This window comes from Ovis canadensis, chromosome 9 (assembly GCF_042477335.2).
Source record: "Ovis canadensis isolate MfBH-ARS-UI-01 breed Bighorn chromosome 9, ARS-UI_OviCan_v2, whole genome shotgun sequence".
Lineage (NCBI taxonomy): Eukaryota > Metazoa > Chordata > Mammalia > Artiodactyla > Bovidae > Ovis > Ovis canadensis.
The window spans coordinates 14,146,612-14,173,707 of NC_091253.1; the positions used below are offsets into that span (position 1 = coordinate 14,146,612).

Here is a 27,096-nt window from a genome sequence, read left to right on the forward strand (position 1 = left end):
GTCTTATCTGGAAACTTTATATCAGATGTGCTTCAGAGTACTGAATTTTCAGATTTGTTTTAAAGGAAACACATGTGCTTATACTGGTATTACATAATACTCCCAGTGGCATCTAAGGCAGCACCCACTAATGAACAGGCAAATATTTCTATTGCAAAACACATGATATTGTCACCAAATGGGATACATAGATTGGCTCCATTTGATGTCAGGTCAGATTTTTCTGCCTAAGAAATTTAATCCAAACTTGGGAAAAATTTCTCAGGTTTTCAAAGGCATTTGAGCTTTGGAATTGTGGATCCGAGATTGTGGACCACAGTAGGACTTTTACCAACAGTCTGAGAAGCACAAATTGGAGTAACTTTTACTCTTTTTAGTGTTTTTGTATATTTCTCAGATTTCCCGTAAGAATCTCAGATGACTTCTTTGATGAGAAAAATATACTTTAAAATACCCATTTATTATCTCAGATAACCATATGATGTATCGAGTTCTATTTTGAATGGTTCCACTTAAGCTTTTTTTTTTTTTTTTTGAGAGCTCTGTCTCATATTTGGTTGTCCTTCAACAAAGAAAGGGCTTCTCATAGCTCAGTTGGTAAATCATCTGCCTGCAATGCAGGAGACCTGGGTTCAATTTCTGGGTCGGGAAGCTCCCCTGGAGAAGGAAATGGCAACCCACTCCAGTATTCTTGCCTGGAGAATCCCATGCACAGGAGCCTGACAGGCTACAGTCCATGGGATCGCAAGAGGCGGACACGACTTGGCGACTAAAGCACTACCACCACCACTTTTTCAGGATTCAATTTTCTTTACTAAATAATCTTTTCATAGTGCCAAATCATTCATTGTTATCGTAAGTTCCCTTACCTTTTCCTGTGCTGACATACACATGTGGTACACATTGTAAATATCAGATAAAGTGACCATGGTTGGATTGTTACATAGCGAATTGCTACGTAGCTAGTTATGGGAACCCTAGAGGAGCAGGGTTCCACACAGTCAGGGTTCACTGCATTAATTGGATCAAGGATCAAGCTCTACAGAATATGTCCAGCTAATGCTTAACGGGATCATACATTCCTTCAGGTTCTTCGTGTGATAGGAGGTGAAGAAATGCTGGAAGAAAAGAAGCAGCCCTTCTTGGGAGTGCTGAAATGCCTCCTGTAATAAGAGTCTTGGGTAAAATCTTATGCACACTTGCATTAAAGAATGTGGATCGAAATTTTCTTCAAGATGGGTTTGTCCTCACTGGCAATGCTCTGTGTGTGTGTGTGTGTGTGTGTGTGCACGCACATGTGTATGCATCTGCGGTGGTACACATTAGCATGCTGTTTTGATTCTTTTTATTCCCCCATTATTAACTTGTCTATAGGGCTATAAGTGAAAAGGGAAAAAAAAAACAAACCCACTTCTTTTGGAAATGGACCTCTAAGTATCTGGAGATTATAAATGGTATACCACAAATTGCTTTATCTCAAAATAGCCACATTTCCATAAAATTCTCTCTATATGTACATGTATAAGATATGTATGTTCTTATGTATTCTTCTTTTTACTACTTTTAGTCTCGAGACTGAATCAGTCTATAGATGCTGAGTCTTTAGGTAGTCTAATTTATAAGCTTGGGACTCATTAACCTTTGATGACCACATTAAACTTTAAAATAAACCTCAGTCCATAAATAAAAAAATCGTTCTCAGCAGTCTTTCTCTGAACAAGCTGAAATTCTGTACTAAGGGTAAAAGTTACTGTGGATGTATAAAGGGCAAGAAGATAATTTTAGAAGACAAGAACGTCATTAAAGAAGACAAATACATATTAAAGAGTAGGACAGTCGATTTAGCATATTGTACCAAACTAAAATACAGATTAAAGTTTATTGCCTAGATAGTCAAGTATCATTAGAACTAAGTTCTTCCCCTGTTCTGATATTCTGATTTTACCATTCATAGCTCAGTTGCTATCAAACATATTTATTTTTGTACTGCTGCAATTTATGGCTGAAGATATTCTGCAAGTCCCACTTATTGATTATTGTTCTAAAATACTGTAAAAAAGATCTGCATTCCAATCAAGAATCCCCTCTGACTATAAGAGGTGGGTCTGTGTCCTATCAGTATCTGCCAGTTTGTTACCTTGAGCTGTGGCAGAGCATCTGTAATGACTGGACAGAGGGCAATGTTCCTTTTGTTAAAGAAAGAACAACTCTTAAGTTTCCAAACGGACTATGATCATTATTAAATAGGAATCGGGAATTCCTCAAAGAGAGAGTGTGATGTCATTCTATATCTTTTCCAGTAAGGGTAGGACAGACATCTTAGATCTTGTATAATTAGATATTGGTGGTGGTGGTTTAGTTGCTAAGTCATGTCCAACTCTTGCGACCCCCATGGACTGTTATGTGTGTATTAAAATAGGATAATTTATTGGCCAGTTGGCAATATGTATGTTCTTGGGCAAAGTTTCATTCACTTAAACAAATCAACAAATTAAAATTTCAGGGAGTATCTGAGTCCAAGAAGACAAGATAATATTCAGTATTTCCCATCTGTCAGAGAGGGACAAACTGCATTGACCCATACCTCCCGAAAGGCCCAACTGAGTTGTATATTACTTCAGGTGTATTCATATTTTCATGTGATGTGAAGAAACAATGAAAACAATCTCCTTATGAACTAGCTGGAATTGAATGTCTAAGAGTCTTGTACAACATCTGTGTACCCTGTGTTAAAGAAATCTACAAGTTGTACTTAAGCAAAAGCACACTAAAATAGTGGAGGAATTAAGGAGGGGTTCAGTTCACTGCAGAATCAATAAAAGTTAACTTCTAATAAATTTAATTTAGAGTCACTTATAAAAAAACCTGAATTCCAATTATTTCCTGATCTTTTTGCTATTACCTTCTCAATTGCCTTTAAAGCCTACTTCTTGAACCTAGGCAGTTTAAAGCTGTTAGACTATTAACATCAGATACTGTGCTTGTACTTTAGTGCAACTTTCTGTGGAGCATGAAGATGCAAAAGCTCAATAACTCTTCCTTATTTTGAAAATAAAATGCCTTTACTCTTTTATTTATGGATGAAAATAAATGTATTTCTTTGCTCTTCAATTTTTAACTTGGAAAAAAACAAGCCAATCCTTACTGTTTTCTTGAATAGAATCAACATTAATTAAAAACAATAACATGGTAATTTATAATGTGAAATATATAACTCCAACTCAAAAATAGATCTACTTTGTATTGTCATGATTTTCTACACTAACATCAAGGTTAATATATGCCAGATGGCTTACTTACTTTCATTAAGAATTATTAGTATCAAAACTGTTTAAACTAACAACAATTCATCATCCTAATTGGTTTTTCTAAGAGTTAATGTGAATTATGCAGGAAAGAATGCTATCCTGAGATCGGCATGGCTGAGAGTCAGAAAATTATATCACCATCTCAAAAGCACATTTGACTTTGAACTTTAGTGGGAGGGTGAGCGGATGATTAAAGCAGTCCAGGCAGACCCTTTTGATGTGTGTGTGTGTGTGTGTGTGTATGTTTTCCTCCCAAGAGTTTGAAAGTTGAGCAGAGATACAGACAAACCAAGGTCATTGAAACTGAGTCCTGTTAATGGCAGAGGACCAGGAAGTTCTATTGAGCTCTGGAGCTGCCCTTAGCCCTAGGCTGGTTGCTAACTAGCCCTTCAATTCTATGAGCTCCTTTAGGATTCTTTTCAGTAAGATTCCTCTTTCCCCTTGCTTTTGTCTTGAGAGACGTAGAATTTTTACCTCCTGCATGAAAACATATCAATTAACTGATAACTTTGTGCTTAAATTTCCTTGTCCCCAAAACTGGACCACTGACAACAACATCAACGTATTATTTAAAATGTGCTAACATTTGGGAAAAAAAAACACTGTTTTTGTTTTTATTTGTTTAGCATCAGACATGAGCTATAGGGAAACTGATGTCCTTTTGTTGTGTCCTGGGTATGAAGGCTCAGCAGGAGGGTTCCATGGTCAGAGGAGTCTGTTACCTCATCACCTTTCTCCCCAGGCACGCCAGGGTAGCCCCGCTCGCCTTTGCTCCCCTAGAAAGACAATACATTAAGTTAGTATGCTCAGTCATTTTGTCATCTTTGGAAAAATGAAAATATCCTTCTAAGGACACTTGGGCCTGTTGTTTGGACAGAATTGGGAAACAAATAAATGACATATGCAGATGGCTTTTCCAAGATATTTTTAGGAAAGGTACTGTATTTTAAAATGGATTTTTTTTTTTTTTACCCCAAACTGAAGGTTGCACAGAAGAGAGATTTCCCTACCTTTGGTCCCTCTCTGCCTGGGATTCCTGGAGGACCCCGTGGCCCTAGATCGCCCTAGAGGACAGAGCAGTCGCAGGTAAGCGAAGGCACCATGGAGGACTTCCAGGGTCCCCTGGTCCACACTCAAGCCTTGCCTTCTTACCTTCCGGGCTGCAGAATCAAACTTTCCAGGCTCACCAGCACCTGATTCTTCTCCTTTGTCGCTTTTTAGCCCAGGGACACTGGCTTGGCAGTTGCCACAGAAATTCTAATGAGGATAGAGATAAGATCACTTAGAGATTCATCAAAGTAATGTATAAAAGTGAGCTCTGATTGGATTTGAACTTCTATCTGAACCTTTGTGAGAGCTGAATGACAACCACTGCTATGTAATCCTACAATTTAATCGGTTAGAATGACTACTTTTGGGGGGGGCAAAAACTATCTTAAAAGATAAACTCAGTGCACTCCCCTCATTGTCCGGTGGTTAAGACTCCATCCTGCCAATGCAGGGGGCACAGGTTTGATACCTGTTCGGGGAACTAAGATCCCACATGTCTCATGGTGTGGCCAAAAAATAAAAAAGATAAACTCATAATTCAAGGATATAGAGTTCCAAATGCTTAGCAGCATGTTAAAAAAGAGGTGGAGACAAAGTTTGGAATAATCAGCAAGATCACAGAGCTCATACAACCAAGAGCATAAATCCTTAAAAAAGAAAGAAAAAAAGAGAAAGCTGTGAAGAAAGGATTTTTCCTTCTGAGAGCCCAACCAGTTGGAAACCTATACACAGCTTTCTAACATTTTGTTAGTTGAAGCACTCATGTGGGAAGTAATTACTTGAGTGACTTGGACTTGACTTCTAAGTCAAATCCAAGTGCAGATAGGAAATCTAAGTGGAATTACCTTTCCGTCCCCTTCTCTGTAATCTTTAGCTGATCTGGAAAGGCTTGAATTTAGGTGTCTGAGCTCACAAGATAAACTTCTTATCATGTAAAGCTCTACAGAGGCTTATTTTTAAATACATTGTTATAAACATATGATCAGGAAAGGCATAAAATAGGGACCACTGAGTGGGGGAGATAGTTTCAATTTAACAACTGACCAAAGGTACAACAATCGAAGCCTCTATTCTTTCATCCTTTTAACCAAGTGGAAAAATCTTTAAACACTAAATGGGAACTGAAATTTGCCATTGATGGGAAATTGACAAGAAAGCCCATATTATTCAAGTTCAATATTTTGACGCAGTGTATATGAGGACAGGTATGGTTTCCAAACATATGCTCCATGGAAAACTAATTTTGTATGGTATTGAAAAGGTTCTGAGGCAATTTGCCTAAAAAATGCTGGGTTAGAAGAATTCTCTTTACGGTGGTCCTTCTTAGTGCTGGAAAACATTAGGAGGAGCTGGAGTGTGCAAAGTTTCCCAAACCAATTTGACCACCAGGATCATTTCATTTAGTTAATGTGCTGGTAAGGAGTTAAGAAACACATACCTAACTGTAGGACGACAACTATTAAATCTGAAAATCTATGAAGGTAGAAAGATGCTTGAGGACTTAGGAGAACCAAAAAAGCTTTCCCTATTTTAAAAAGTATAAAGAGGGTGAATTACTGTATCTGTAGACTTTGGAAATAAATAGTAACATTTTAGAATGGATTGTTCAATTGATTTTTTAAAAACTGAAGTATAGTTGATTTACAATGCTGTGTTAATTTCAGGTACATGGCAAAGTGATTCAGTTATATGTAGATATATATCTTTTCAGATTCTTTCCCACTATGCTGCTGCTGCTAAGTCGCTTCAGTCGTGTCTGACTCTGTGAGACCCCATAGATGGCAGCCCACCAGGCTCCTCTGTCCCTGGGATTTTCCAGGCAAGAGTACTGGAGTGGGTTGCCATTTCCTTCTCCAATGCATGCATGTATGCTAAGTTGCTTCAGTCATGTCCGACTCCGTGCAACCTGGTGGATAGCAGCCCATCAGGCTCCTCTGTCCACAGGATTCTCCAGGCAAGAAAACTGGAATGGGTTGCCTTTTCCTTCTCCAGGGCTAAATACTAGGAATATAAAATAAATCACACATATATACATGTTGCCCATGTGAAAGTGAAAGTCACTCAGTCGTGTCCAACTCTTTGCAACTCCATGGACTATACAGTCCATGGAATTCTCCAGGCCAAACTGGAGTGGGTAGCCTTTCCCTTCTCCAGGGGATTGAACCAACCCAGGGATCGAACCCAGGTCTCCTGCATTGCAAGCGGATTCTTTACTAGCTGAGCCACCAGGGAAGCCCTGTAGCCCGTGTGTGTGTATATAAATATACTGTCCATTCATATATTGACAGATACTGCGCATGAAGTTAAGTGAAACGTAAAGGGTTCAATCTTAGCATTCCACAAGGAAACAGGCAAATACATAGCCTACATATGTTCCATTATCATCCTCCCCCATCTGTTTTACAAATAAAATAAAGGGAAGTATTACAGAAAAAAATGGCAGTGAGATTATTCCCTAGGAAGTGGATAATAGGTACAGATTATTTTTATTTAGTGGAGTCACAGGTGTTAGGGTAATTGTCAGCGTTGGAATTTTGTAATGCACTTTGTAAAATCCCATGACATAAAACTCAGCCTTCAAACTAGCTGTTTCTTGAGCAGCTTTACCTTCTGGACTGGCCAGGGCAGATACTGTGAGGAGGACTGGGTTTTACAGTGGAGAGCCCATGGGGTGGTGACCACCATTAAGAGAAAGCTCACTCCAGGGAGAAAATGGTCCGCTCAGGGTGTTAATGGCACTCTTCTCTCATAGCTCACCTTAGAACTACCCACTCACCTCAGAACTACCCACTCCTCCCTGCGCCCCAGCCCCCCACCCCTCCAGTCCCAATATGAGAGGCCAGTAAAGAAGAGAGTCAGGGGATTAGTACCAATGGCACAAGATACAGATTGGATCCATGCTCCTTTTACTGTCTGAAAGATGCTCTACCATTAAAAAAAAATGGAATTTTAGTTCAGGCTAAATTAACCTCTGGTAAAGATTTCCTTTCTGATTTTTTTCTGGAAATTAGCACACAATTTCTTGCACGGCAACAGAATACCTTGAACAAGGCCCCGATGTCGCCCAAGAGAGGAAGTGCAATCTGTGGATAAGGAGAAAAAACCACATATAGGTATTTAGACATGTATTGGCACTTATAATACAAACATGAAACAAATGTAGATATTTTCCCTCAAAATGCTGAGCAGCTGAGATTTCTCATCATAAAGCTTCTAAGAGCCTCCCATTGCCATCACAATGGTTGGCTAACATGAGGCTTCCTATTCAGAAACAAATACAGGACACTAACAGAGTTCATAACCATTTTTGAGAAATAGAGAAACACCATTTCTTTACCATGAACATGGAATCACACACACGTCATCGTTTCAATTCTGAGTCATGCCGGGCGACCATCATACCAACCTTAACATATTATTGGTTTAAAATTATACATAAAGACAAATCGTTTGTTAAAAGGAAACCATTCCTCTGCCAAGCAAATCATCAGGCTATTGAGAAATATGGAAAGTACAGGACGTTTGCCTTAAAGCTGTTGCTCATTGAATTCAAAAGAGCCAACAGGTGGCTTAAGTGATAGGCAAAATAGATACTGGGAGACTCAGGCAGAGTCTGCCTCATGTCTTAAAATGTCCCTTCAGAGAGACACCATAAATCCCAGTAACGCTTTAGACTCCCAGACAATGCATACATGATTCACTACATTGGGGAGTTAAAGGCCAAAATACCTCGCTGCACATAGCTTATGAAGGCATATAAGGCCTGCATAGTGTGAGAAGCAGAAGGATTTGTGAGACTTAGAACTGAGAGGCTAGATTTGGATTTTATTATACAAAATTCTTAATACGATGTCATGTAACATACGGCTTCTTAAATCATAAGTGCCGATTCTGAGGCTATTTAAAGGGATTTCACTGTCACTCAAAGCAAAGTTTAACCTGAAATAAAACTGGACACACATTTAGTGCCTAAACCCATTTTGAAAGAGCCTACTCAAGGCAGTTTTGTAATTTAATCATTTCAGCATTTTTAAAGCCACAGAATCAATAGATATGTACCATATTGCAGGAAACTTATCCGCAAACATTCATTTAGAAAAATGAAATTCATTTAGTCATTAGCATTAGAAAGAACAGAATCTGTGGCTATGTATTTTAACTCAGTTTTCCGTGGGATTGAGACACTATATGCCAAGGTTCAACTTGAGGCAAAATTGTATAACTGCATTATACTCTCAGGAAGTAAGTATTCACCACACACACAAGAATGCTGATGTAGCTTGAATTTTTTCCCTCTAGAAAATAGTGGGGATAAACAAAATCACCAAGCAGTCACTGAGCATTCTAATTGGTTTGGACAGCAAAACTTGCTTGGTAGGCTGTTTGGCTTCTGGGTGCATTAAAGATACATAAATCAGGCACAGTCTGTCAACATACCGGGTCACCTGGGGGACCTGGCAGACCTGGCTTTCCATCCCTCCCTGGAGCTCCCTGAAAACAGAAATATGATGTTCAAATCTTTGCACCTTGGAAGAAGAACAGATTAAAACAGGTTGGGGGAGAGGGGAAGCAGGTAAAAATTGTTCTTACATCATTCCCTGGGGTCCCTGGAGTTCCTGGCAACCCAGGGAGACCTCGAGGACCCTGCAAAAGGGGGAAAATAGCTACTTACAAGGACAGTCCTTTAGTAATTTCCCCCCAGGTCAGCAAAGTGGATTTGCATGCCAAATAGCTTGGTTGAGTAGCTTACCTGAATCCCTGGCTCTCCAGCTGGTCCTTGGGAGCCCTGAGTAGAAGGAGATTCAGCGATCATAATTCTGCTGGGAATGTCCATAAATTATCCACAAGGGATAAAGGAACAAATACTGTCACGTGCTTAGTGGAGCAGCGGGGCTCGCCACCACACACAACCCTGAAAACTCTCTGCAAAGTTGGCTAAGAGTCCTGGGTGGCAGGTAGACCCCCGACCAAATGCAGTGCTGGAGGTACCACCATGACTGCGCTTGGATGCCTGGGACGTTCATCTTGGCCCTGCCATCCTGCACACTCATAAGTGTACAAACACCACCCCTGAGTTCTGTCTGTCAGACACTGACCGCCCACAGGGTAACCAGCTCAGGCTTCCTTCCTTCCTGCTTTTTACTGTGAGTCCTTTCTCTGAAGAAATTGTCAGAACCAGTTTTCAGTGAGAGGAGTAGGAAATAAAACTTCAATCAATTATTCTTTTCTGTGTTAGGAAACTGGAATTTGGGGGAAGCTAAAATGGGCTAGAAGATTATCGGTGAATCTAATGATGACAGATCCTTCCCTACTGCATGACTGTGGGCCTCTGGCTGAGGAAGTGACTGACTACCTGGGTAAGCAACGAGCTGGGGTCTCAGCACCTGACTTCACTACCTGCTTGCTGCCTTCTCTCTCCTTATTTTGAAATACATATTCATATTGTCGAAGCTACTTTTTTTGCTTCTTTGCTATTTATTCTGTGTGTTTAAGTTATTTTTGGTTTGTTGGTTTATTATTTTTTCTTGCTTCAACCTCCTTCACTCCCCTAATAATTTCCTAAACTACTTTTTTTACTATGTTTAACCTCCCATCTCTAGTGGTCTTTACCTTTTCTCCCTGGAAAATCAAACAGCAGTCAAACACAGTACAACCATTCACTATTTACATCTTCTTTTACCTCTCAGGATAATTTCATTTCAAGGCCAATCCCCAAATTAATGTCATTAGAATAACCATTTATCTCACTTTTCTTGTGCAAAAATCTGTTAGTTTTTTCATAGTAAATATAAAGTTTTATCTCTTACTGCTATTTAGTCCACAAGCATACAAAGAATGGTCATTATTATCCTTATGGCTATTATTTGTCTTAATGATTATCACAAACAATTTTATTATCTCTTCTTTAAGATAATACATAGAGATTTTTGATATCTCACTTATATGCATGCCATTAAAATTAAGTTTTCATTTTATTCTAATTGAAAATAGCAATATAGAATAACCTTATATTGGGGCATTCTCATAATCTTGTAAACATGAGTTTGTACTTTTTAATATATAGAATGGAGGAATAAAGGGTTAAGTCCACGTTTTCTAATTCAAAAAAATCAGTGTATGTGTGATTAGCATCTGTAAGTCAATAAACAGTGGCTACCTTCTGTGTTAGGATGTAACTACAAGGCCCATTAATTCATGCCCTCTAACTAGCATTTTTTTGTATTTCTTCCTCTGACCATTTCATTCTTTTCTATTATTCATATATGTCACAAGATCTTATTTCACAATAGCAGGTCAACCGGGTTTCAGGAACTTGACTGAATTTCACTTACAGTTCGGCCAGGAATTCCTATCCCTGGGGGGCCTATGTCACCTGGCGAGCCTTGGACACCTGGCAGTCCTCTTTCGCCCTGTGCAATGAGATGCTTCTATTAGTGAGAGGTTCGAGGGACATGAATTTTCTGGGCACATTTTGCAAATTATTAATTCTTTAAAAATTATCTTTGATATTTTACCTTTGGCCCTCGTGGACCAGGTGCCCCAGGACTTCCATCTAATCCCTAAAGAAAGAAAAGAAAATCAGGTTAATATATTTTCTTTTTCTAAAAAGTTTACTTACATCTAAGAAGTTATAACCCAAAAATATTTCATTGCTCCTCATCTTTTTTGCATAAACTGTTTTCTGTAAAAGAATAAGGAACAGGGAATACAAATTTTACTACGTTATAAGTTTTGTACAGTTACTTTAAAATATAAAATGTTTTCATCTTTAAAATGAGGCATCTGGTATTGAGAACTGTTTATTATTATTATATAAAAGGTCAAAGGGGATGAGGAAAAAAAGGCATATGAAATAAGCATATGGTTTAGATTTTCCATAAAATGTCTTGGGATTAGCCCAAGCCACAAAGACTTTTTTTTTTTTAATAGATGACTGCCTATGGCCACATATGCAGAGCCTCTAGAAGGGAAATTTCAAGCAGTTTGTTTAAGACTGTCCAAGGAAGGTTCATGTTTTAAAGCTAGTATACTTTACTAGGCTTCTTTGATCCCTAAAGAAGATTCAGGGGGTGGGGTGGGGCTATAAATCTTCCAAAATTGTATGTAAAATGGTATGTGTTATGTGCGTTGTCTTCAGAAGAGAGGCCTTTGTATCAAATTTCCAAAAAGATTAGACCTCTGATCTAAAGAACAAGATAAAAGCTTCTTTTTTCTCAGACCTAACTTATTCCTATACCTGTGATCAGAAACAGGGAGTACACAAACAGTTATTCATCAACTTTCAAAGGAAATATCAGCAAAAGGGTTACTACTTACTGGTTCCCCTGGCAGGCTTTTTCCTGGAGGACCAGCCTCACCTTTTGGACCTGGAAGTCCAGGAGGGCCTGTAATCCCACCTGGGTCTCCCTGAGGAAACAAGGTAAGATTCTCACTTCACAGCTCAGGTTCATGGTGGGTGGTGTGGCAGCAAACATACTTTAAATTGCCATCACAGTCAGTCACACTGCATTCTCTCATTCACTTATTTCACAGTGTATACTGAGTGCCCAATCCACACAGACACTGTTCTCTTAAGTGCACTTGGATCTTGTGGAGAGCTATGTTAGAATAAGTTTATGGTCTCCTGAAATGTATGTAAGTGAATAGACAGATGCACAGAAGGGAAAATCTATTCTTCATATAATTTTTACATTTTCTTTAAGTTATTCTCAAGTAATGGTTCAATATGAATATACTATTTTCTTGTAGACATCAAGAAACACGTCATGAGACTGACACTTCTTAGGTCTAAACCTGTGCTGTCTATAACTATAGCTGAGTGTGAAACAGACTTTTCAAATTCTGAGATCTTCATCTCCAAAGCGGTTCATTTTGTCACATTTTGTTTCAGTGCCAGCACCCGGCTGCCACAGTGAACAACTCCAGAGAAGCCATTCCTGCATAGTCCATGTGAACATCTATCCCCTGTGAAACCTCAGCTGCCATGTCCTGTCCTTTCACTCCTCCAAAGCCCTTATGATCCTGTCTCATACTCATCCTCAGCTACTTAACATACAGAGTGAGTGAAACAGAAGCGATACCTTTTCTCCTTTAATGCCTTGTTTGCCTGGGATACCGTGTTCTCCTGGTAACCCCTAGAAAATTCAGAATTAAAGGGCAAGACATATTAGAACATTTCTTATTGTAAAAACATTTCTATCTCTGAGTCTTTGTCAGGAGAACTAAAATTTAACATATGGGAATGTGCTGATTTTGGTCTCCTGGAGAGAGAAAAACAGTAATGAAAGTATGTGGCTTATTGTTTCAAGTGAGGAAACCTGGATGTAATGGAAAAATAAATAAATAAATAAGGGAGAACTGAACCAAATGCCCAACCATATTACTGCCCCAAACGGGATAAACAGAAAATATACTTTTACTTTGACTTGGCAACAGAGGCATTTTCTCTTTTTATTTTGTTCTCTTTTTTAGCCTAGTCCCTATCATGTAACATCATTGTCTACATATCCTGTGGTTCCACCTGTGCCACCAGCATTTTGTTCTTTTTTTTGTAAGATCTCTCCTTTAGGCTCACCTGCAATGGTTCACTAAATGGCTTGGGGGATGCAACAAAAAGTTTTGCTCCATAAACTGAATGTTCAAAGTACCAAATGACCAAATGTGCTGAAGGATGAACCTTGGAAGCTCAGCCTGGGAGCACTGATAATAGAGCAGGGTGTCAAGGGGATGCTCCCAAAATGATAGGAAAAGGAGAGATTCTAACAGTTTCATGGAGCATAATAAAATTGCCAGACAGAGGTCAGTGTCCAAGAAGCATTTTCCTTGTTTTGTTCAAGTGAGGACTGATGTAGAGGTTTTGACTCCCAAGATGTTAGAAGGCCAGGGAATTTGTCCAAGGGACACAAAGCTGACATCAGAGAAAGAATAGAAAAGTGAATTTACTCAATCAAAAAAATAGCAGAGTACATATTCTTATTCTTTACAGGTGCACAAGGAATGTTCTCCAGCTAAATCACATGCTAGACCACAAAACAAGTCTAAATATAAGAGAGTAGAAATTGTATCAAGCATTGTTTCTAACCAAAATGGTATGAAATTAGAAATCAATTACAGGAATAAAAATGGGATAAACACAAAAACAACATGCTATAAAAATCAGTATGAAAACTAAGAAATCAAAAGGAAATCAGAAAACACATCAAGACAAATAAGAATGGAAACACTACTTTCCCAAATCTATGGGGTACAGCAAAAGCAGTTCTAAGAGGAAAGCTTGTAGTGATACAAGCCTAACTTGAGAAACAAGAAAAAAATCTCAGATAAAAAACTGAACCTACCAACTGAAGGAATTAGAAAAAGAAGAACAAGTGAAACCAAAAGTTTGCAGAAGGAAATAACAAAGATCAGAGAGGAAATAAACAAAATAAAGACCAAAAAAAACCCACTAAACAATAGAAAAGATCAACAAAACAAATATCTGTGTTTTTTTAAAAGATAAACAAAAGTGGTAAACTTTTCATGAGAGTTCATCAAGAAAAAAAGTGAGAGGATACACTTAAACAAAATAAGAAATGAAAGAGGAGAAATAACAACCATTACCATGAAGATACAGAAGATAATAAAAGAGCACTACTGTTATATGCCAACAAAGTGGACCACCTAGAAGAAGTAGACAAATTGTGGAAACATAAAATTTTCCAACACTGAATCAGGAAGCAATAGACAATCTGAACAGGCTGGTCACTAGTAGTGAAATTGAATTTATAATAATATGAATAAAATTACAGAAAGTAAATAACTGGAACTGGACAGCTTCACAGGTGATTGCTACCGAACATATAATGAAGAGCTAATGCTTACCCTTCAAGATTACTAAAAACTGAAGAGGAAGAAACACTCCCAAATTCATTCTATGAGGCCACCATTACTCTGATACCAAAACCAGAGCAAAACAGAAAATTACAGGGCAATTCCACTGATGAAGGACTTCTCTGGTGGCTCAGTGGTAGAGAATCTGCTTGGCAAGCATAAGGCACAAGTTTGGTCCTTGGGTTGAGAAGATCCCCCGGAGAAGGAAATGGCAATGCACACCAGTATTCCTGCCTGGGAAATCCCATGGACAGAAGAGCCTGTCAGGCTATAGTCTATGGGGTCTCAAAAGAGTTGGATGTGACATAGCGACTAAATAACACAACAACATCTCTGATGAATACAGATGTGAAAATCCTTCTCAAAATATTAGTAGTGAACTGAATTCAACAATATATAAAAGTAATCACATAGCATGATCAAATGGGATTTATTCCAGGAATGCAAGGATGTTGCAATATCCATGAAGCAATCAATGTGATATACCACATTTACAAAAGAAAAGATAAAAATCATGATAATCTCAAATGGTACAGAAAAAGCACTTCACAAAATTACACATTCACTCATGACAAATGCTCATCCAAGCTGGTATAGAGGGAACATATCTCAATATCATAAGCACCATTTGTGACAAATTCAAAGCTAACATCATACTCAGTGGTGAAAAGCTGAAAACTTTTCCTCTAAAATCAGGAAGAAAACATGTACGCCCACTCTCATCACTTCTATTTAACACAGTATTGGAAGTCCTAGCCATAGCACTCAAAAAAAGAAGAAGAAATAAAAGGCATCCAAATTGCTGTGATTTGCATCAGTGTTCTGCCTGACTCCTCTGAGTTTTGTAGTTTCTGATCTTACAAGAAGGTGGAGTGCTGAAGAATTGATACCTTTAAGCTGTGGTGCTGAAGTAGACTCCTGAGAGTCTGTTGGACAGCAAGGAGACCAAACCAGTCAATTGTAAGGGAAATCAACCTGAATACTCATTAGAAGGACTGATGCTGAAGCAGAAACTCCAGTATTTTGGTCATCTAATGCAAACAGCTGACTCATTGGAAAAGTCCCTGATGCTAGGAAAGATTGAAGGCAGAAGGAGAAGAGGGCATCAGAGGATGAAGTGGCTGAATGGCATCACTGATACAATGGACATGAACTTGGGCAAACTTTGGGAAATGGTGAGGGACAGAGAGGCCTGCTGTGCTGCAGGCCATGGGGCAGAGTTGGATATGACTGGGTAACTGAACAATGACAAATTTTCTTCATTGTAAGGGCATCCAAATTGGAAAGAAATAAGTAAAACTGTCATTTATTTGCAGATGACATACATATAGAAAACCCTAAAGTCTCCACCAAAAAAGCTATTAACTAATAAATGAGTCCAGTAAAGTTGCAGGATATGAGGTTAATATACAGTAATCTGTTGCTTTTCTATATATTAATAATAAACCATCCAAAAGATAAAGCAAAACAATTCCATTTAAAACTGAATGAAAAAGAATATAATACCTAGGAATAAACTTTACCAACAAGGTGAAAAAACTATATTCTAAAAGCTATAAAACACTGATGAAGAAAACCAAACAAGATATAAAGAAATGGAAAAGTACCCTGTGTTCACGGATTGGGAGAATTAATACAGTTAAAATGTCCATACAATCCAAAGCAATCTACAGATTTAATGCAATCCCTACACTGAACTAGGATAAATAATCCTAAAATTTATTGAAAGCACAAAAGATCCCTAACTGCCAAAGCAATCTTGAGAAAGAAAAACAAAGCTGGGAATATCATACTCTGACCAGACTATACTACAAAGCTACAGTAATCAAAACAATATGGTATTGGCACAAAAACAGACACGTAGCTTAATGTGACAGAATGGATAGCTAAGAAATAAACCAATTAATGGTCACTTAATTTATGGCAAAGGAGGCAAGAATATACAGTAAAGACAATATTTTCAATAAGTGGGAAAACTGAACAGTTATGTATAAAAGAATAAGTTAGAACATTTTCTCTCACTATATACAAAAATAAACTCAAACTTAATGAAAGCCTCAAAGATAAGACCACCATAGAACCCCTAAAAGAAAAAACAGGCAGAACACTCTGACATAAACTTTAGCAATATATTTGAATCTGTCTTCTAAGACAAAGGAAACAAAAGCAAAAATAAACAAACAGGGTCTAATTAAACTTAAAAGTTTTTGCATGGCAAAGGAAACCATGGACAAAATGAAAAGACAACCTACTGAATGTGAGAGAATATCTGCCAATGATATGGCCGAAAAGAGGTTACTATAAATATAAATATAAATATAAATATATCATACAACTCAGTATTAAGAAAAACAAACAACCAGCTTAAAAAATGAGCAGAAGACCCGAATAGACATTTTTCCAAAAAGACTTACAGATGGCCAATAAACACATGAAAAGATGCTCAGTATTGCTAATCATCTAGAGAAATGCATATCAAAACCACAGAAAGGTATCACTTCACACCCATCAGAATTGCTATCATTAAAAATTCCACAAATAACAAATGTTTGAAAGGATGTTGCAAAAAGGGAACCTGAATACACTGTTGGTAGGAATGAAAATTGGTTTAGCCACTAGAGAAATCATTATGGAGGTTCTTCAAAATCTAAAAGAGAATCACCTAATGATTCAGCAACCCCACTCCTGGTTATATATTCAAAGGAAATGAAAACAGTAATTCAAAAAGATACATGCACCTCAGTGTTTCTAGCAGCATTATTTACAACTGCCAAGATATGGGAGAAACCTAAGTGTTCATCAACAGATAAATGGATAAGAAGATATCATATATATTTAATGGAATGCTGCTGCTGCTGCTGCCCAGTCGCTTCAGTCGTATCTGACTCTGTGCGACCCCAGAGAGGACTGCCCACCAGGCTCCCCCGTCCCTGGGATTCTCCAGGCAAGAACACTGGAGTGGGTTGCCATTTCCTTCTCCAATGCAGGAAAGTAAAAAGTGAAAGTGAAGTCGCTCAGTCGTGTTTGACCCTTAGTGACCCCATGGACTGCAGCCCACCAGGCTCCTCCGTCCATGGGATTTTCCAGGCAAGAGTACTGGAGTGGGGTGCCATTGCCTTCTCTGTAATGGGATGCTATTTGACCATAAAAATAAAAGAAATTTTGTCATTTGCAATAGTGTAGATGGACCTAGAGAGTATTGTTCTTTATGAAATATCAGAGAAAGACAAATATTGCATGTTATCACTTATATATGGAATATAAAAAATAAAATGAATGAATATAACCAAATGTAACAGACTCACACATATAGAGAACGAACTAGTTACCCGTGGGGGAAAGGGAAGAGGGGAGATAGACGAAAGGGATTAAGAAATACAGACTATTGTGTGTAGAATAAATAAGCAGGAAGGGTTTATTGTGTAACACAGGGATTTTAGCCATTATTTTGTAGTCACTTTAAATGGTGTATAATCTATAAACATATTGAATTATTATTATGTACACCTGAAACTAATAGTGTAAATCAAGTATAATCCAGTAAAAGAAAAAACAGTGCATTTAAGGGGTGTGAGGATATATATGTATGTGTGTGTGTGTGTGTGAGAGAGAGAGAGGGAATTGTGAATCCGGTAAAGCTAGACTATAATGCAACCTGAGGACCTGTCCCCAATTGCATTATAGAAGTATTTTCAGCCAAAAGATTTGCCCCCTTTTTGGAGACCTTTGCAAGAATACAACAACAGAAGCTTTGGAAATGTCTTTCTTGAATGGAGAATTTAATCAAGAGCCATGTATAACGATGTATAATGGAAATGTTAACTTGGGTTTCAAAGACTGATTTGTTAGGTTAATAATATTCAAAAGGATCTCATATAACTAAATGGAGATATGAGCCTTCTCAACAGTCTCTGACATTAGGTGTGATCAGTTTCAGTGGCAGAGATGACCCCTGCCCTTGGAAAATGCAGTATAACTCATTTGCATGAACAGATGCTGACAGTCTTTAAAATGACACATGCATCTACTATACATACAATATCTCCTGGTGGTCCTCTGGGTCCCACAGAGCCTGCAGGTCCTTGCTGACCCTAAAATAGAAGGAGATATATACTTCACTTGTGCTAAAAATATAGTCTGTACCTGAATATATGTAAAACATGGTGTAACCTTCATCTATAGAAAAGTATCCAGGCTCCTCTGTGTAACACTGAAATGTGCTTTGGGCTTACAGTTTTAAGACGTTGTTATTTAAATGAGTCTGTTCTCATGCAGGTTTGATGCCAGGGTTGGGAAGACTCCCCTGGAGGAGGAAATGGCAATCCTTTCCAGTATTCTTGCCTGGAAAATCCCATGGACAGAGGAGCCTGGTGGGCTACAGCCAATGGGGTCTCAAAGACTCGGACACGGCTTGGTGGCTGAGCACACATGCATGTGCCCACCAGCAGATGAGTCTGGATAACCTGCTGTACCCATGGATAGGGGCACATTACATGAATCCTTCTAGTGCCTCCTAGCAGCGGGTCTCCTTTGGGACAGTCCTATAGCATCCCGTGTGGGAAACTCAAGTGCCTGTGGGCTGCAGAATTTGGGCTTGGGAAATTAAATCCTGTTCTCTTTAAGGAAACAGGGTCATAGATGTGGCTCATATTTTTCACTTTTAAAGCTTTCAGAGATGCTATTGTGAATATGGTCTGAAAAGTGCTTAAATATCCTATTGTGATCCAAAAGACAGAGGCACCATATGTGTAATAAATGCAGCCAGTATGGGAGTGTGTCTGTGGGAGAAATCACTATGAAAACATGATAAAGTTCCCGACAACATTTGTGATGAAAATGAGTGGTACATCAGAGCTCCTTGTTTTACACAGAAATGGCTATACCTTCAAAACAACGTCCACATTTCCCTGAGTTATTTCTTATGTACCTTTAGTCCTGGGCTTCCAATTACACCAGGTGGACCAGGATCTCCAGGCTCGCCCTAAACACATGGGTGGGATAGAAATGGTTACTTTAATTTTCACAATCTCATTATGTTGGAGATGCAACAGAAGGGTGTCAGGGGATTACCTTTATTCCTTGTGATCCTGCTATTCCAGGTTCTCCCTGTAAATGAAATAATCACCATACATGTGTTTACATTCAGATGGAGGACAGTGTCTCTAATGCTGCAACTCATTTACACTTTCAGTAGCTGACATGTGATAAAAGAGGAAATTATGGAAGACATGATGAAGTCAAGAAGGGTTCATCCTAAAATATGACTTAAAATAATAATTGCTAATAAACCATTTCTTATTTTCCTTTCTTCTCTGTAACAGTTTTTCCCCAATGTCACTTTTGACACTGTAATCATCATGGTCCATTAGCAATTACTGTGTCCTCTACTCAACTGACATTGTTATTAGCTGGTTTGTCACCAGCTAATCCTACAGCTCAGAGAAACAAAACTGCAGATAAGGGCAAAAAGAAAGAGTAAAATCTACGTTGATATGTCATGGAGGTTCTGCTTTTAGGTATGTATTTAATGAAACAAAAATCACACAAAAATTAAAGGACACAAAAGAGTACAAAGTTGGCCACAAAGAGTTCACTTTAATTAAATTATCTTCCATGACTTAATCACTGATCCTTTTATTTATTTATTTTTTGGCTGTTCCGCAGGATCTCAGTTCCCAGAGTAGAGATTAAACTTATACCCCCTGCACTGGAAGCTTGGAGCCTTAACCACTGGACCACTAGAGAGGACCGATCATTGATCCTTTTGATAAAACCATCCTGTTTGGTAAATCCAATTTATATCAACAAAAATTTTGGAAAAACTATCTTATACAATAATTTTGTACCTGAAATATCCTTGGTGTATATCTTTCATTACATTCATGTCCAATCACAAATAGTAATGTGTTACAGAAAATAAACACTACTTGTAACAAGGTTTAAAATTTCATACTTATCAAAATAAAAGAGTCAAAATTCACAAAGGGAAAAGCAGAATGCTCAGGGAGTTTATCTTATAATGCTCAGGGAGTTTATCTTATCAAATCTATTAGGCTCTAAAGTAAACATGATAGAAATCGGAGAGGAGGAAATCAATGAAACAGAAAACCCAAGATAGTGATAAAACATCTACTTACTCTATCTCCCTTTTCACCTTTTGCAAAGCGTTCCCCCTAGGAAAATGCATAGAAAAAAGAATCAAATATAAACTCTTTTAAAAACAATCTCTCCAAACCTGGATGTGAACAAATCCTGCAGGTCAAACTCAGTCCTCCACTGCAAACATGTAATGATCCAGAATGTCACATTGTCTACCCGTGCAGCTTAGAAGACCAATATGCAACTGAATTAGAAAACCCTTTCATATTCCCAAATGAACAGTAACTTAATCATCTTAATGTTATTTTGAGAATCCTGAGTGGTTGACAAATTAGAATATGGTCCAAGGCCAAAGCTTCCTCTGGTGTGGTTCAAAGAGATGGTCACACACACACACACACACACACACACACACAAGCATCCAAACAGAGGCAGAATGAATGTGAAGATGCTGGAGTGATCAGTGGAAGGACATTCATTTGAATTCTTCCAGTTACTTAAGTTGGTGCTTTAAAGATACAGCTAGAGTTCTAAATTAGTGTTTAAAATTACAAAGTCATTACTGTAAAAATACTAATTTTCACTTTCCTTTTAATGAAAATGACATGAAGGGGTTAATTACTGGGTGAATAACAGTACAAGTCTATGGAACTGATACTAGTTCTTGCTGTTGGGTTTAGGCTTGAAGGTTCTGGTGGGAGTCAAAGCTTTGAAGGGATGCCTCTTATGACGCAACACTTTCCCCATGGTCACTGTGTTACTAACAACACAACCCTTCCTACACACACACACACACACACTCACACACAGAGATGGGGAGGCTTCCCTGTATTAGCTTCTGTTCTTGAAGGTACATATTGTGATGTCATTTAACCTTCACTACACTGCTGTGAGGAAGATATTGTCCCAATACCAGAATGAGAAGAGATTCAGAAAGGTTCTGAGTAAACCTAAGTTATTAATGTTTCTCCTAAAGCAGCATTCGCCCACTGTATGTTCCCTGTTCCCTTGCTTGTCTTGCCTACAAAATCTGTGAATGAAGAAATATAATTCACCTTGACTATCATAGCATCTCTGGGGTACACTTCTGCTGTCCCATGAAATTTATTAAATTAGGGAATTTAAAGTTTTACAGATAAAACAATAATTGCTGACATTTATTGAATTATTTCAATGTATTAAACCCTGTTTTAATCACATTATATACGTTAATACAATTAACCTCTTGGGTCAACAGGGTAGTACATTCATTTACAGAGGGGGAACTGAGGCACAGGGAAGTTAATTCATCTCCCCAAGGTCACAAAATCAATAAGAAGTCACTGAGGATCTAAACCCAGGCAGCCTGGCTTCAAAATCAGACTTTGCTTACTCAGTCTGTTTGATATTATTTACAATTTAATTGCCTTATTATGCGAATTGAGTGAATGGATAATAAGATGGAAACCATACATTTTAAAACGTTTTATTTTGCATCTGAAAGTCAAGGGAAAGGCTGAGGACCGCTATGCTAGGCAGTGCCGCTCTCAAAGGTGCTGGTAAGGATTTGACCTTCAGATCACCATAGGCGGTGAGTGGTTACCGAAAAAACTTCACACCTCATGACCCGGGGAATTCTGGGGGCCCTGTCTTCTCCCCCATGTCTCCAACCTCCCTGCAGTTACGTGGGGGCAAGCGGCTGACTCTGACTGTGAAATGTGTTCGGCAGGGCTGCAGAGCACGTGAAGGCTGAGGCGTGCGGAGACCACTCACCATGCTCCAGTCCTGCCGTCCTGGCAGTGGTGGCTGAGAAGTTTGTGCCTGTCAGAGGGCATAGCTCCCTGGTGCTTACCAGCCTGCTGACTGGTTACTAAGGGTCATGTGGAGCAGGATACCCACTCCTCCCAACCACACTCCTGGGCAGTATGAGTGAGAGAAAGCTTTTCTTGGGGGTAAAACCACAGAAATTTCAGGGTTAATTTGTTACTTAGCATAACCTACCTACTCTGACTAATATGGCCCATATCTATCCAACATAATTAAATCTCTTACTGGATAATTTCTATATATTAGATATATAGAGATCTTCATTTATATTCTTGTGTTTCAGTCTTAATTCTAAAAATTAACTCGATTTTTAAGATAGGAGATGAAGTTAATGAGATGTGAGCAATGGGCTGCGTTGCTTTTGTAACTGCTTGTTTCTATTACATTACTTATGTCACTGGTTATTTAGAACCTCTGCCAAGCTACAGTGACTAAAGTAACTTCTAGTTGGGGTAGAAAAAGAAAAACCAGGAGCCTGGTTGTCTAGAGAGCTGATATTTTGTTTTAATTCCAGTGGCTACTATCTGGAGCAAGTCATTTACATTTTGGAGCCTCTTTTTCCTTATCTATAAAATCCTGGGGTTCAACTAGATGACATTTTCACTCCGATATCTAACCTAGTCATGTAGTAAATGTTCTGTAACAGGGGACAAATTGCCATTTAAACTACTCAGGCTCAGAGTTCAGATTTGGATGAAGATTATTTTTCTGTTTGGACCTTCTGGTTATTATGTTATGTTCAGATCCTGTTCCAGAATAGAAAGGCTGAGACCATAGAGAGCTAGACTGCTTTACTAATGATGTGAAATTTGTGTTTTTTCCTGTGGGAAGCTGGGAGAAAGGTAGGCGAAGATGTATTGATATAAGGAAGGTGGGATAATTTGCAGATTTGACAAGAAGAGCTGGGAGGGTAAGGTAGATGGGGAGAAAAGTGGTCTCAGGGGGTGGGCCTTGGTAACAGGACAGAAAGCTAGAGGAAAATCTTCAGGAAATGTGAAATCCTCCAGTTCTTGCTACTCATAGCACAGCCCAGGATGCACAGCAGGAGCATGGCCTGAGCGCGTTGAGAAATACACCTGCTCAGTCTGAAAGCAGCTCTTTTGCCCCTTTCCTGTTCCCCTCTGAACTTAAAAGAACCTAAATATAAAAATGAGATCACCAAGCAATTGAAACTAACTCCTGACTTATGCTGTCCTGAATGCATGCCATGCCTTACCTAAGCTATTGATTTTTTCCTAGATAAAAAGAATGAAGAGTTAAACCATTAAAAGATGACTAGCTCTCTCCCTCAATGGCCCCCTTAGTAATCCTACCAGAGATCATGCATCAAGATTACATTTGAAGACAGAGTCAGCCAGTCTGCACTCAAAGGAAAGAAAAAAAGATTCAGATTCCAACCTCTTGCCTCAATGACTCACTGAGATTCTTGCCATTCCCCCATCTTCCACCCCCATCATTTTTGCCTTTAAAAACTGTCCTGGCTGAAAAGAAACTTGGGAGTTGGTCTCAGGACATGAGTCCCCCTTCTCCTCAGGTTGCAACCTTTTCTGATTAAAGCACCTTTCTGCTGACACTTGCCTCTGCAACTGTTGACTTATGAGCAGTGAGCAGCTGAACTGAACTTGGGTTTGGTAATAAACCGCTACCCAGACCTGCTGAACTAGGATTAGCATTTCAAAAGGATCTTCAGCAACTCAAGTTCACATTTAGTATGAGAGGCACTGCTCTAATCCATTCAAATCTCTCTGCTCTACAAGTCCCAGATATGCCAGTAGAATTATAGTAAATCTTAGGTCCTGGTTTGTCAAGCAGCATGTGGAAATTAAGAGAAGGTGTCAGTGCTCCAGTGTGGAGGGGAGATGGGGTGGGGGGCAAGGGGCAGATAAGAGCTGATGAGAGGTGCCCATAAGTGTGGAGTTATAGGAGCCAGCTGGCAGGTGGAAGGCACAGTAGACCTTGGGCTGATTTGCAGGAGAGAGGAGATTTCCTAGAGAGGCTTGGAAATCCTCAGGTGTGGAACCCCAGTAAGGATTGTTACTGGTTTGAACAGAAAACCAAAGGCAAGAGTGACCTCTGAAGGAGGAGAACTTCGGAGCATAAGGGGGACAGCATGAACTCTAAAGCTGTCAGAGAATGACTGTCATAGCCAAAGATGCTTCATTTTTAAAGCTGAAGCACAAGGAGAATTTGACTCTGTGATATTAAATACTCTTTATATTGTTCCCATTTGGCAGGCATGCAGGCCTTTTAGTGACCTCTTCATTTTTATCTCTGGCCAACCAATATTCTCTGTTCATCCCAGCAAGGGAAGAGGAAAAAGTAAATTTATTCAAAGTGTTACATTTTTTTTTTTTTTAACAAAGATGAAACATTTGTTAAGTCATTCTTGCTGATTCTTGAGGGCTGCTGTGGGTTTTTTATTTTTTTAAGCAGAATTTAAAATAATTATTTTTGTAATTAGGATTCATGTCATCTCTTTAGGTAGTCCCATTTGAATATAAATGATACTGAAGGTACTTTTTTCTACCAAAAGAACTAAATTTTGGAAGAACATGACCTCAGTAATATTTAAGAAGTCATTTTGATCTTATAAAAACCTAGAATAACTTCAGAGACTATGCTGAGAGTAGTTGTTTGAACAAAGATAAACTTCTCTATTTTGGGGGGATAAATTAGCTCTTTTGATATACTGATTTTATTATTCATTTTAGCTATTATCTCAGAGAAGGCGATGGCATCCTACTCCAGTACTCTCGCCTGGAAAACCCCATGGATGGAGGAGCCTGGTAGGCTGTGGTCCATGGGGTTGCAGAGGGTTGGACACAACTGAGCGACTTCACTTTCACTTTTCACTTTCATGCATTGGAGAAGGAAGTGGCAACCCACTCCAATGTTCTTGCCTGGAGAATCCCAGGGACAGGGGAGCCTGGTGGGCTGCCATCTCTGGGGCCACACAGAGTTGGACATGACTGAAGTGACTTAGCAGCAGCAGCAGCAGCTATTGTCTTTAGCTATAGCAGGGTAGCTTAGTGATTTTTAAACCCTGGGTTCTGGAATCAGCCTATCTAGGAGTGATTTATGGTTTCAGTATTTCCTAGCTTAGGGACCTTAGGGAAGTTACTTAACCTTTCTGTGCCTTGGTTTCCTCATCTGAAGAATTTTTTTTTTTTTTTTTAATGAACTAAGTGAGGTAATACTTGTAAAAACTTAGTACCTCATTTAGAGAACATGACCAAATATCTGATCTATTGTTCCTTATGCCAGGGGCAACCAACATACATGGAATTGGGGCTGATTAAGAAAAATATCTTAACTCTATCTTTTGGATATTCTCCCGCTGCTCTCAAAGCTAAAATACTTACAGAATCTCCCTTTTCACCTTTAGGGCCAATAGATCCTGGAAATCCTGGCGATCCGGTTTCACCCTTTCAAGAAAAGCAGAAGACAATTTTTGCATGAGGCTAGGTAAGTCCTTGGAGAAGGCAGTGTTCTTGCTTGGAGAATCCCAGGGACAGGATGGCCTGCTGGGCTGCCATCTATGGGGGGTCGCACAGAGTCGGACACGACTGAAGTGACTTAGCATTAGCAGCAGCAGATAAGTCCTGTTGCGACCCTCAGGGTGACAGCACAACCTGTACCCTTCTAACAATGGAATTTATCTGTTTCCCCCAAGGGGCAGTGGGAAGCTCTGAATCCAATAGGTTATTTGCATAACAATGTGTTTATAAGCACTCCACAATGCCTTTAGGTCTTTTAGAAATCCACAATATTCATTATGATCTTTAAAATTAATGTGAGACAAAGCCAATTATTTTTCAAGCAAAGAACATTTAGAGAAAATAATTATAATTATGCTCTGCTGCACCAAAAGAAATAAAAGAATTTTTGTGGCCTTAAAGACATCACATTAGTTAACTGACACAGTAATCCAAATTCATTTTATTTCAGATATTTCTTTCTTTTTGCAAGTAGGGGGAGATATAGGAAGAAAAAGATGTCTCTCCACTGTTTCCAGCACTCATTCACCACGGTTTGGTTGCAAAGAAGGCCTTCTTGATGTGGGGATAGCAGTGGCTTAGAAAAGTCTGAGTTTCTGATGAAAAATCCAGAAGAGGGATTTGTATGGGACATATAAGGAGTATTTTGAGAAAATAAAATTTTAGAAATAATATTGGTGGCAAGGAAGTGTACCACTAATTAAACGATAGAGATATCTCAGTGCTTCGGTTTACTGTTAGCCAACAACCCTGAATACCACACAGTTGTTAAGTGCAGCCACTAGAATGCTGTAGGGCTTTCCCGGGGCCTCTTGCCAATGCAGGAGACATGGGTTTGATTCCTTGGTTGGGAAGATTTCTTGGAGAAGGAAATGGCAGCCCACTCCAGGATTCTTGCATGGGAAGTCCCATGGACAGAGGAGCCTGGCAGGCTGTAACCATGGGGTTGCAGAGTTGGACACAACTGAGTGACTGAACAACAACCAGAACTTATATAATACTGGGTTGTTTTCCAACCCTAAGAGCATTTCTGCAAAACAATGTTCATCATGGCATTTCCAAGCATATAGCTTTTCTGCTCCATGTGTCTTTTTTATTAAAAAAAAAAATACAAAATAGATAAAGTTGAATATGTCAAACCTCCATGGACAAGGCACCCAAGGAGGAAAAAAAAACCTTATGTCAAAGAGGAAATTTCATATTCCCTCTCTATTTCTGTGCCAGAGAGAGTCACTGTTATGAATTTAGTACTTACATTTTCAGTCTATATTTTTGTACTTTTACTGCATATGTGGAACCATAAATAGTATGTTATTTTGGATATTTAAAACAACTTTTATAAAAGCCACTGGTTAATCTTGTATATGACATTCTGTGACTTTCCCCCCAACTCAATGTTGTTTTTAATATCCATCCTCTATTGATGGATATTAAACATAGAGGTCTAGTTTATTCACTGAACCTTT

The 27,096-nt window shown here is 38.8% G+C and overlaps 1 protein-coding gene and 1 long non-coding RNA gene across 5 annotated transcripts in view; one reads left to right on the plus strand and one right to left on the minus strand.

Annotated features, from left to right (window-relative positions):
* COL19A1 (collagen type XIX alpha 1 chain) overlaps positions 1-27,096 on the minus strand; it is a 474,185-nt gene that overhangs the window by 69,394 nt on the left and 377,695 nt on the right. Inside the window, exons 19-34 of the mRNA XM_069599490.1 lie at positions 25,496-25,558; positions 20,366-20,401; positions 19,299-19,334; positions 19,156-19,209; positions 18,266-18,319; positions 12,440-12,493; positions 11,676-11,765; positions 10,874-10,918; positions 10,691-10,768; positions 9,109-9,144; positions 8,949-9,002; positions 8,796-8,849; positions 7,400-7,441; positions 4,461-4,565; positions 4,319-4,372; positions 4,031-4,084 (exon numbers count right to left, since the gene is read on the minus strand). Of these exons, the coding sequence (XP_069455591.1) occupies positions 4,031-4,084; positions 4,319-4,372; positions 4,461-4,565; positions 7,400-7,441; positions 8,796-8,849; positions 8,949-9,002; positions 9,109-9,144; positions 10,691-10,768; positions 10,874-10,918; positions 11,676-11,765; positions 12,440-12,493; positions 18,266-18,319; positions 19,156-19,209; positions 19,299-19,334; positions 20,366-20,401; positions 25,496-25,558 (909 nt within the window). The remainder of the gene's footprint in view (positions 1-4,030; positions 4,085-4,318; positions 4,373-4,460; positions 4,566-7,399; positions 7,442-8,795; positions 8,850-8,948; positions 9,003-9,108; positions 9,145-10,690; positions 10,769-10,873; positions 10,919-11,675; positions 11,766-12,439; positions 12,494-18,265; positions 18,320-19,155; positions 19,210-19,298; positions 19,335-20,365; positions 20,402-25,495; positions 25,559-27,096) is intronic.
* Positions 9,445-26,746, plus strand: LOC138445589 (uncharacterized). Of its 4 annotated transcripts, none has more exons than XR_011258931.1 (6): positions 9,471-9,715; positions 11,691-11,778; positions 12,250-12,417; positions 19,893-20,013; positions 25,519-25,598; positions 26,082-26,746. It is a non-coding gene; the product is annotated as an uncharacterized lncRNA (long non-coding RNA). The 4 variants fall into 4 exon arrangements; XR_011258933.1 differs by having other exon boundaries at positions 9,493-9,715; positions 26,103-26,746; XR_011258932.1 differs by lacking the exons at positions 19,893-20,013; positions 25,519-25,598; positions 26,082-26,746 and adding an exon at positions 18,504-19,532 and having other exon boundaries at positions 9,445-9,715.